Source organism: Ursus maritimus, unplaced genomic scaffold (genome assembly GCF_017311325.1).
Source record: "Ursus maritimus isolate PB19 unplaced genomic scaffold, ASM1731132v1 scaffold_7, whole genome shotgun sequence".
NCBI lineage: Eukaryota > Metazoa > Chordata > Mammalia > Carnivora > Ursidae > Ursus > Ursus maritimus.
Window position 1 is genome coordinate 54975447 of NW_024426885.1, and position 10685 is coordinate 54986131.

The 10685-nt window shown below is 58.1% G+C and overlaps 1 protein-coding gene across 1 annotated transcript; it reads left to right on the forward strand.

Moving 5' to 3' along the window:
- Positions 1–1668: 1668 nt before the first annotated feature.
- Positions 1669–9838, forward strand: TYSND1 (trypsin like peroxisomal matrix peptidase 1). The gene is made up of 4 exons (XM_008696290.2): positions 1669–3031; positions 4729–4859; positions 6095–6280; positions 8974–9838. Exons 1-4 carry the CDS (start codon positions 1854–1856, stop codon positions 9189–9191), a joined length of 1713 nt encoding a protein of 570 aa, XP_008694512.2. The 5' UTR covers positions 1669–1853; the 3' UTR covers positions 9192–9838.
- Positions 9839–10685: the final 847 nt, after the last annotated feature.

A 10685-nucleotide genomic window follows, 5' to 3' on the forward strand; every position in this document is an offset into this window, starting at 1 on the left:
TACTTTTTAACAAAATCTCATATGAACATGCTGGCAAGGACTGGGTCCAGTTTCGCTGTTTATCACTCCTCATTTTGTACAAAATTGGAGAGCGTCAGCTGACTGCCACGCTTGGTAAAACAGGGAAAGGAATGAAATGTGTGCTTGTGTATTTACCAGGTTTCTGGAAGCCTTGTTTTTAGAAAACCCCAATGAGATTCTAAACCCAGAGTAATGGGACAAATGGAATGGGAAGCAAAATGCAACAGGTCCTTTTTGACCTGTATTAAAAGTGTCAGAGGCATCCTGTGATTGAAAGTAACGTCCCTGTTACTAAAATGATGCCATGGGTTCTATGTTTAGATATAATGTCTGTGTCGTTTGAGTTAGAGGGAACACGAGAAGTACAGACTGAGCCAGTGAGCCCGGCACTCAAGGGGTCTCACCTTGACTGTTGGCTGTGACTTGGGACTCTTTCATGTGCTGTAAACAGAAAAACGTGACGCATAACGGTTCATGCTGGCGATTTGAGCGTCATTAAGGGAGAATCATGGGACTCTAGAGAGAAAAACTCTTAATTGCTAGGAAGTTGGGATAATTAGATTTTCCTGTGATCGAGGCATCTTGTGTCACAGAACCAAAAGAAGACAGTGCCTGCTATGGAACATTTCAGCCCCACCTCTACTACGATCGGTCGTCATTTAACTTTCTCAAAGGTTTGTGTCACTGGGGGCATTGCAGGCATTACGCAGCGTTGTGCTGGGGATACGCCACCAGCAGCATTAGTTTTATTCGGAAATCGAGGCAGAAAGGTTATGTAATTTAAGTAGTAATTGAATAGTTTGTGTTCATGCTGACATATCTGCACTACAATAATCTGGGCTGCTGCCTGTTTTTGTATGGCCTGGGGGGGAGAATGCTGTCCTGTGACATATAAAATTCATATTTCAGCGTCCATAAGGAAGGTTTCACCGCACTCAGACAGCCGTTCCTTTACCTTTTGCCTGCTACCGCTGCAGGCTTGGGTATTTGAGAGAGAGTATGGCCTGCCAAACCCGAACCGCTGACGCTCTGGCCCTTTTTGGAAAAAGTGGCCCCTAAAAAGTGGCCCCTGACCTAGAGCAGTCTAAATGTTATGTGAGATGTGCACACTGCAAAGTATAGGGTTGTGTAATTGAAAATTTTGACTTCAGTTGCTGATCATTATCGTTTTAAAGGGCAATTTTATTTTGCGCAAACCCAGTTTTTAGTTTTGTCTTGGGCTCTGGCATCGAAAGTCCTAGGTATAATCCTGTGAGCTGCATGCCACCTAGTGGATTGCCGCAGGGTTTATTTACAAATCTCAAATTACTAACTCAGTCAAGGGGCCAAGGATCTCTTTGCCCTTACCATGCCAGGGGTCAGAGGCCGCTGGTTTAGACCTGAGCAGATATTCAGCTCCTGTCACTGCCTGGGCAAGCCTAGGCACGTCAGCCCTCATTTCTATTCCTTTCCCTGCAGCCCAACGAACAGAAAAGGGACTCCGCCTTGCCCAAGCCCCGTCTCTGTAAAACCACACGCCAGGCGCGGTCCCTGAGCCTGTATTCCCGGACTGCTTTGGCCCCTGTGTCGCACAGGTGGCTCGAACCAAGGGGGGCGGGGAAAGGGACGGGGTCAGCCTGGGCAGCCAATCAGGGCTCGGCCCCCAGCGCAGCCAATCCGGCGGGGCAAGTTGGGGCTCAGCCAATCGGGCCCAACGAGGAAGACCTGAGTCAGTGTTTGCACTTCTCGCTTCCAGCTTTGGGTGGCGCTGCGTGCGACCCGCGGGTCCCGACCGGGGTCCTCGCTCTCTCCCCCGTTCCCCTGGAAACGCCGTGTGCACGGTTCTGGAGGACATGGCGCGGCAGTGGGGGCCCTCCATGAGGGCGGCCGAGAAGGCGGGCTGCGTGGTGAGCGCCTCCCGGGCCGGGCAGGCCGAGGCGGGCTCGTGGAGCTGCAGCGGGGTGATCCTGAGCCGCTGCCCGGACCTGGTGCTGTGCCACGGGGGCATCTTCACCCCCTTCCTGCGGGCCGGGAGCGCAGCGCTGACCGCGGCCGGCGCCGCCTTCCTGCCCGGCGACAGTTGCGGCGACGACCTGCGCCTGCACGTGCAGTGGGGTCCAGCAGCCGCGAGCCCCGCAGGCCGCGCGGAGCGGGGCCGTCCCGGCCTGTGCACGCCCCAGTGCGCCGGCCCGGAGCTCGGCCCGCCGGCCCGACCCCGCGGGCGGCTCATGGAGCCGCCGCGGCCGGCCGAGCTGCTGCTGCTGCTGAGCTGCCCGGCCTTCCGGGCCCACTTCGCGCGCCTCTTCGGGGGCGAGGCGGCCGAGCAGTGGCGCTTCGCGAGCGCGGCGCCGGACGACGAGGTGTCGGAGGAGGAGGAGGAGGATCAGCTGAGAGCGCTGGGCTGGTTCGCGCTGCTGCGCTTGCGGCCCGACCCCGAGGAAGAAGAGGCGGCGGCGGAGGAGGAGCGCGGGCCGGCGGTGGCCGTGGCGCCTCTCGGGGCAGTGCCCAAGGGCACGCCGCTGCTGGCCTGCGGCTCCCCGTTCGGGGCCTTCTGCCCCGACATCTTTCTCAACACGCTCAGCCGCGGCGTGCTCAGCAACGCAGCCGGCCCGCTGCTGCTCACCGACGCGCGCTGCCTGCCGGGCACCGAGGGCGGCGGCGTGTTCGCTGCGCGGCCCGCGGGGGCGCTCGTGGCGCTCGTGGTCGCGCCCCTCTGCTGGAAGGCCCGCGAGTGGGTGGGCCTCACGCTGCTCTGCGCCGCCGCCCCTCTCCTGCGCGCCGCCCGAGCCGCGCTTGGCCGCCTGGGCCCCGGCACCCACGCCCTGGCCGCCCTCCTGCCGCCGGAGGTGGGCGTCCCGTGGGGCCTGCCCCTCCGCGACCCCGGCCCCCCGTGGGCAGCTGCGGCCGTGCTGGTGGAGTGCGGCACCGTCTGGGGCTCCGGAGTGGCCGTGGCGCCCCGCCTCGTGGTGACCTGCCGGCATGTGGCCCCTCGGGAGGCGGCCAGGGTCCTGGTGCGCGCCACGCCCCCCAAGTAAGGCCCGCAAGGTTGCCCCAACTCTGCCCGCTCCCCGGGTGTCAGATCGTAACTCTGAGGATAATGGAGGCCTTCTGGCATCATGCTGATGCTTTGACGCTGTAGTGCGGAGAGAGACCTGAGTCCCTCCCCTCGTTCCCGCGTATTCACAACCCCAGTGTAGGGGGTTCTGGGCCTCCCTCCTGGCAGGAGGTGAGTAGGGCTTGGGCAAGACACCAAGCAACTCTGGATCCTGGGACTGTGGGGAGTCCCAGCACCCCTGACTGGGCGTCGTTGAGCACCCCCTCCCAGCCTGAATTCCTTCCCAACTCTGCTCTGTCGCATAGCCCCGCACCCACACAGCACTAGGCCCCTTGAACGGAGACTTCCCCGCCCTGTTCCATCGCCCCTGAGAGCGGTCGTGAGGTCTCAGAGGCCCCGAATACTGCCGTCCTGGGGTCAGAAGAGGGGCCTCTTACTTTACCTGATTGCTCTCTGAGATCTTCAGCAGAACTTCCCATCCCAATAAAACTTACACGTGCGGAAGCCCCACCTAATTAGAACGTGGGAGTGGGGCCCAGCAACAGATGGACTGAAACAATCTTTGGGTGATCCTGGCAGCCAGGTTGGGACTTCGGTCATTTAGGCCTCTGCGGGGAAAGCACTCTTGGGTTCCTTTCCTTCCATTTGCCCGGCGGCAGGGACAGCAGCCTTGGCTTCCTGGCTTGGGTTTCTCGCTGGGGTCCTGTTTCTGCGGTCGTCCCAGGCGCTCGACTTAGGCAGGAGCAGAGCGTTACCTCGCCTTGGTGTTAATGCCTGAGGGTCTGTACCTGGCTCAGCCTCGTGGCCCAGGCCTTTCCAAATCCCTCTCCTGAATGTCCAGTGTTAACCCAGCTGGCTTTGCCGTAGGGTGTTCCCTCTGGCAGCCACCAGGACAGCCATGGCTCTAGAGGAAGATGGTGATGAGGATTTCCGGTTGGTGGGGTGCCCAATCCTCCGCCCCAACAACACACACACTTGCTCCTAGGGAGCCTAGGGGGTCTGCTGGAAGCTGTCCCTGCAGAGTGCAGCAGGGAGCTCCTGTGTGATCCTGGACGAGCCAGTCTAAGCTGCCTGTCCCTGAGCTGACCTGTAAAGTCTTGGAACAGAGCCCGGCGCACAGTGAGAGCTGTAGAAGTGCTAGCGTGTATGTGTGTAAACAGGGACACAGGATCGAAATCCTACATCTGCCTCACCAACTGGCAGGCTTGTTAGCCCAAATGAGGCAGTGAAGGAAAACGCTGGGAATGTGTGCCTTGGCTTCTGCCATCTACTGTGTGACCTTGAGGAAGTTACTCAACCTCTCTGGCCCTCCAATGCACCATTTAAAATGGTGGTAACACCAGCGCCTGGTTCTTAGAGCTTCGGTAAGGACCAAATGAAATGGTGTGCATACGGCATTCACACCTGTCCTGGCCCACAGCGCCCCCCGGTGTCAGGCGTTAGGTATACGGTGAGCTGCAGGGAGCTTGCATAGAAGTCTGAGGCATGTTTGGAAGCGCCACAGAATGGTCGAGTGGCGTGCCCAGAGATGCCTGCCTGGTACGCGTCAGGGCTGACGCCAGACCCGATGACCCCCAAGTCCATGACTTCTACGGTCACTCTCCTCCCCTTGCTTCCTCTCGGCGCTAAAGGGTCAGAAAGCTAGCCCGTCACTTTGTTTCCCTTGCTCCTAGGAGTGCCACGATCTGGGGACGTGTGGTGTTTGCCACCCAGGAGACCTCTCCCTATGACATAGCGGTAGTGAGCCTGGACGAGGACCTACATGGTGTCCCCCTGCCGGTGCTGGCTGAGCGTTTCCACGAAGGTAAAGGACAAGGGGCCCTCTGGTCTGGGGCGGACCTCAGGAAGCGAAGTCAGTGCGGGGCACTCTAACCCTCTCGATCTAGACTAGGGCACTCTAGCCCCCTAGACGGCTCCCTGCCCCACCCCTGCTGGAGTCATGAGTCAGGGCGGCATGAGGCTGGGGTGAAGTCAGCCTGGTTTCAGTGCTTTGCCTGGGGTTGCTCTTGGAGGCTTCCCTGCTTGTGCCCAGCATGCCCCGGTTCTGGGCTTGGCGGGGGGGGGGGGTACAGGTGGGATCCCTGGCGAAGAGTAAGGCACAGCTTTTTCCCGAGGCCCTGCAGCGGTGTAATGTGGAGAGGCTGAGCCTGGGGGCTCCTTATAACACTGCGGGCTGGCCAGAGCGGGGTTATACTTTCGAGGCTCCCCGTTGAGGCGTGCTGCCTTGGGAGTGCCAGATGCCTCCCTGTGGGGTGCAGACCACGACTCTAAGTTGGCGTCTCTTCTGCCCCTGGCTAGCCCCGTGTCCTTGGACAGGCAGCTCTACAGTCTCTGCCTCAGTTTGCACATCTGTAATATGGGGATAATGCTCCCTGCTCCTGGGCACTGGGAGGAGTGGGTGAGACGTTGCTTGTACAGCGTTTGGCCGTGTGCCCTGGGCATTCAGAGCACTTGGTGATGGGGGTTCCTTGTCATCATCACCACTTTTTTTCACCAAGAGACTTCTTAGTCCAAGGAGGAGATGGGTATTAATGTCGCAAACATTTATTTACTTTTATTTTTTTTTTTAAGATTTTATCTATTTGTCAGAGAGAGCACAGAGCAGGGGGAGCAGCAGGCAGAGGGAGAAGCAGGCTCCTTGCTGAGTAAGGAGCCCCATATGGGGCTCGGTCCCAGGACCCTGGGATCATGACCTGAGCTGAAGGCAGATGCTTGACCGACACAGACATTTCTTGAGCACAGGGCTGGGTGCCAGGGACCCTGAGCAGTAACCTCCTGGTGCAGTAGGGAAATGAGGGCTGGAGAACAGCCTGACGCCCAGAACCAGTGGTGAGCAGGAGCTGGGAGCCCAGTGGACGGCCCGGCCTCTTCTCGTGGGGACCTGGGGCAGACTCCCCGGAGGCAGGAGTATCTGAGCGGTGGCCTGAAGGGCGGAGAAGGGTTGGAACTTCAGAGAGGGCCGGGAGCAGGTTGGGGAACGTGTGAGTCCCGTCAGACAGAGGCGACTCCCCGCCTTCACCCCCCTTTCTTCCCGGGCAGGCGAAGCTGTCAGTGTGGTGGGCTTCGGCGTCTTCGGCCAGGCCTGCGGGCCCTCGGTGACCTCAGGCATCCTGTCAGCTGTGGTGCGGGTGGGTGACACACCGGTGATGCTGCAGACCACGTGCGCCGTGCACGGCGGCTCCAGTGGGGGACCCCTCTTCTCCAGCCGCACAGGAGACCTCCTGGGTAAGCGGCTCCCCGGCCTCTCCCGGCCTTCCCCTTGCCAGGCCCTCAGTCCCATCTAGAGGGTGCGGGCACCCCGTCCCGGGAGCCGCTGTCGGCCTGGGAAGATGGTGGGCCTCATGCCCACGAGGCAGGTAGCCACGGTTTTCTGGCACTTGCGCTCTTGAGGATGGAGAGGGACAGACGCTGAGCAGGGAGGGAAGAGATCTGAGTCCCGGTTCCTTCTCTGCCACTAAGCCACCGCGTCACCTCAGGTAAGTCTCCGATCTCATTGAATCTGTGAAACTCAGCGGTTGGATCCGTCCGAGAGTCACAGGTAAGGTGAATGAACGAGGGAGCTAGGACAGCAGGGCGCGGAGGGTCAAGGGTGACCCGGGGTGAAAGCACGTGCTCCAGCACACTGATGCCTCCTTCCAAGGACTGTGGGTCTAACACGGCCTGATTCTGTAACTCTTCACTAGCAACTGGGAACCTTTTTTTTTTTTTTTTTTTCAAATATGTGGCTGTTAAATCTTTCCATTTTAAAATTTTGGTAACTAATTCTGGTTAAAAAAACAAAACAGTCCATCCATTAAAAAAAAGCCAACCGTGAGTGCACGTGGATACCTCCAACTGTCCTCCCACACCAGGGCTCACACGATGCTTCCCCTTCCCTTACTTCTGCCATCCAGAGAAACCTCGCCTTGCTCTTGCTAGCAGGAGTGGATTCACCTATTTTTTCAACGGACACAAAGTACTTGCAGAATCCCTACCTCACAGCCCCGTAAGCAACAGATTTACCAACTAGAGTGTAGTGTTTAAGTGTGTATAGTTCTTTTTGTCTTGAGCCTTCACGCGTCCCCGCAAAACACTGTTTTCCCCAGTTTCTTAGGTCGACTCCTTTCTTCCCCTTCCCCTGGAGTGCAGTTAATGATTCGTTGATAATACGCTTAGGGCCAGTTGTCACAGCCTGCATTCTATTCCCTCCATATGCCTGCTGACGTTTAGAAATACACAGAGAAGTGGGTGTAGAAATAAGTATAGACGTGTGTGTAGGCATGAGTTAGTGTATACATAGATATAACCTAGCTCCGTGCGCTGAGAGGCGCCAGAAGCAGTGACACCCCACTTGCAGTGAGCCCACCGAGAGCCCAGATCTTGGTTTCTCTAATAAAAGGCACCAGGAAGCGACTCATTCCGGGGCTCGGGCAGGGAACATCTGAGATGAGCCCCGAGCACCTTGGGATGCTGGAGAGGAAGGAAATGCTAACAACAAAATGACCGGTGCAGCCAAGGAGCAGCAAACGCAGAGGCGATCCACAGGAGCTCCCAGTAGAAGGAGCTGAGCTGCAGAGCCCGTGGCAGGAGTCACCGTGATAACTCAAAGAACGGCTGCATCCACACTGACCTTAGTAACTGAGGACGTTCTAGAACGGAGACAAGTGGCGGCTTCTCCTTACAGAAGAATTCCAATTACTAAGTGCAGAAGACTTGAGGGACGTAGAAAGCCACGATTAGGGTACCCCAGAAGGAATGGTTGTGGACAGGACCCACCAATGAATGGAAAGTAGAATTGAGATCTTTGCATGATCCAAAAAGAGTTCGTACTTACAAGAGTTCGTAATTCCAATTACTGAGTGCAGAAGACTTGAGGGACGTAGAAAGCCACGATTAGGGTACCCCAGAAGGAATGGTTGTGGACAGGACCCACCAATGAATGGAAAGTAGAATTGAGATCTTTGCATGATCCAAAAAGAGTTCGTACTTACAAGAGGGCAAATAGTAGGCGCACGGTAGAGCATTCTGGCAGATAGCACCTCGGCTAAGCGATCAAGGTTACCTAGCATCGCAAGAAATGCTGACGGACACCATCCGCCTCCTGATAGGCTGCCCGGAGAAGGGCACCGGACCGTATTCCCAAGCATGTCAAACGTCACGCCTACCATGAGAAAACCTCGGGTGACCCCAGTCTGAGGAACGTTCTACAGAACAACTGACCTGTGCTCTTCTGAGTGTCAAGGCCATGAGCGATAGGAGAAGACTGGAACTGACCCGGACTGGAGAAGACTCGAGAGACAAGACGGCTAAAGGCTTCTGGGGCCCTGGATTGGCTCCAGGAACAGAAAAAGCATTTGTGGGATCGCTGGCGACATCCGAGCTCGTCCTGCATTTCTGTCACTGGCGTTGTTCCAAGGTGACTTTCCTGGTTTTGACCCTTCTCTTGCGGTGACGTGAGGAGAAGCTGGATGAAGGGCAGGCAGGGAGGCTGCTGTTTTGGAAGGCTCCTGTGAGTCTGAAGTCGTCTGAAAAAGCACATCCCCGTGCACACACGTGCACACACGCGCCCACGCAGCGGGATTCATTTACTCCGCCAGCCGGCGACCACTCGCGGGGCGGCTACCCGGGGTCGGCACTGCTCTGCAGGTGCTGGGGGGCCTGGGTGGGCAAAGCCCACAGAGCCCACGCTAGTTGGAGAGAACGGTAACAAAGCCGGGGAGACACTGTGTGTTAGGTACTGACGTGAAGGAGAAAGTAAATGCGGGAAGGGGCACCGAGGTGTGGGGGGCCTGAGGCCAGGAGGGAAGCTGGGCGTCTGTCACCGTGAGGGGACTGCAAGCCCCCAGCGGTCCTAGGGCCTCCGGGCCGGAGATGGACCTCAGCTCCCGTCCGTCTGTCCCCTGGCTCATAGCGCCTTTCCTCTTTGGACTCCTCAACAGGCATCGTGGCCAGCAACACCCGGGACAATGACACAGGGGCCACCTACCCTCACCTGAACTTCAGCGTCCCCATCACGGTGCTGCAGCCAGGCCTGCGGCGGTACAGGCAGACGGGTGACCTGGGTGGCCTCCGTGAGCTGGACAGTGCCGCGGAGCCCGAGAAGGTGGTGTGGCGGCTGCAGCGGCCCCTGACAGAGGCCCCACGGAGCAAGCTCTGAGGCCGCAGCAGGCCTCTGGAGACGGGAGCCCCCGTTTTACGCTGCAGTGAGTGCTGAGGGTAGCAGCTCAGGATCCCGACAGGGCACACCCCACCTGGACTGCTGCCCCATCGCCACCCACCTTGCTCAGCTCTGGAGTCGGGACCAGACTTCCCTTCGGCCCCATGGGTCTCCAACCTGGCAGCCTGTTTCGGGGCGCTCTTTTGAGCCCTCACCTCTGTCTGCCCCCCGGCACTGGACTCAGCTGTGTTATTTCTCCTTGTGGGGAGCCCCGTGCAAGTGCACAGCAGCCCTGGTCCTGACAGCCGGGGGCGGCTCTGGCTTCGCATCGGTTCCCTGTCTCCTGATGGCCGCCGGCCGCCGGGGCAGCTGCTTCAATGGGGCAGGGAGTTCCTCAGAAACCCTCGGCAGAGAGGCCTGCTCTAAGACCAAAGACAAGAGGAAGAAACGTTTTTATGGCTCTGCTCCATCTCTAAGTGGAGTCCCCGAAGGTCAGGACTCGTGGGTCCTCATCGGTCTGGTGTCGCTGAGCTCCAGGGGCGCTCCGACACCGTGCCTTCACCTTCCAGCCCATAAAATGGGCCTCAGGGATCTCACGGGGTAGAATGTGTGTAGTTGGGGGTTGGGAATAAAGAGCACGTCCGGGAGAAACTCTGCTTCTATATAACAGGTTCTTCTTTTTCTTCTTCTTTGATTCAAAAGTCGAATTGGGAATAGGAAACCCCCAGGCACAGAAATATACCTTTTCTGTCCTGCTTTCTCGGGGGGGTGGGGTGGGCTCCAGCTACTCTCGTGCCGGACTGGGCCTGGCGTCCGATCATGGTGCCAGTCAGCACTGCATGGGGCTCGCAGCCCTTGGAAGGTGGTGGTCTTGGCCCGGCGGTAAGTGCTTACAGAGCACCCAAGAGGGGTCCAGGCCTGTACTAGGCCCTGGGGGGGTGGGTGGGAGGTTCAAAGATATGAATGAGACCAAGGCAGCCCCAAGGACCTAAGACCAGCCCTGCACGTCACGAACATGCACTGCGTACCAGGGTCCTGCACGTGTCCACCCTTGAGAAAGGACTGTGAAGTCGTTGACAGGTTCAATGTCATGGGGGGGGGCTGATTGGGGGACTAATTCTAAGCCGAGAGAATTGCTAGGAGTACTTTGTTTCCACCATCTATCTGTTGAGTGCCAACGGGGCAACCCCAAAATTCCTGTGATGATTGTTCTCCCCTTTACAACTTCAGAATGGTCCAGAAGGCAAAGTTAGCTTGAGAGAAACCCCACAGTAAAGTAATGGCAGCAGGGGGTGAGGGCTGAGGGCTGACTTCGCTGGGAGTGGGAGGGGGACATTTCTTCCAGTGGGTACCAAGGAGCTCGGCATTTTGGGGAGACTGGTGTGTCAGCCCATTAGTGCAACGGGCCAGGCAGTTCTGTCCACTCAGAGGGAAGGCCATGTCCTAGGGCCTAGGGAGGGGGGGATCAGGCAAGGCCTCCTCGAGGTGTCTTAG

Excerpts from the sequence above, each read along its gene's own strand:
- TYSND1 (XM_008696290.2), top strand. The coding sequence starts at position 1,854 with ATGGCGCGGCAGTGGGGGCCCTCCATGAGGGCGGCCGAGAAGGCGGGC. Across the intron at positions 3,032-4,728 it reads GTGCGCGCCACGCCCCCCAA|GAGTGCCACGATCTGGGGAC; the intron begins GTAAGGCCCGCA and ends CCTTGCTCCTAG. Across the intron at positions 4,860-6,094 it reads GGCTGAGCGTTTCCACGAAG|GCGAAGCTGTCAGTGTGGTG; the intron begins GTAAAGGACAAG and ends CTTCCCGGGCAG.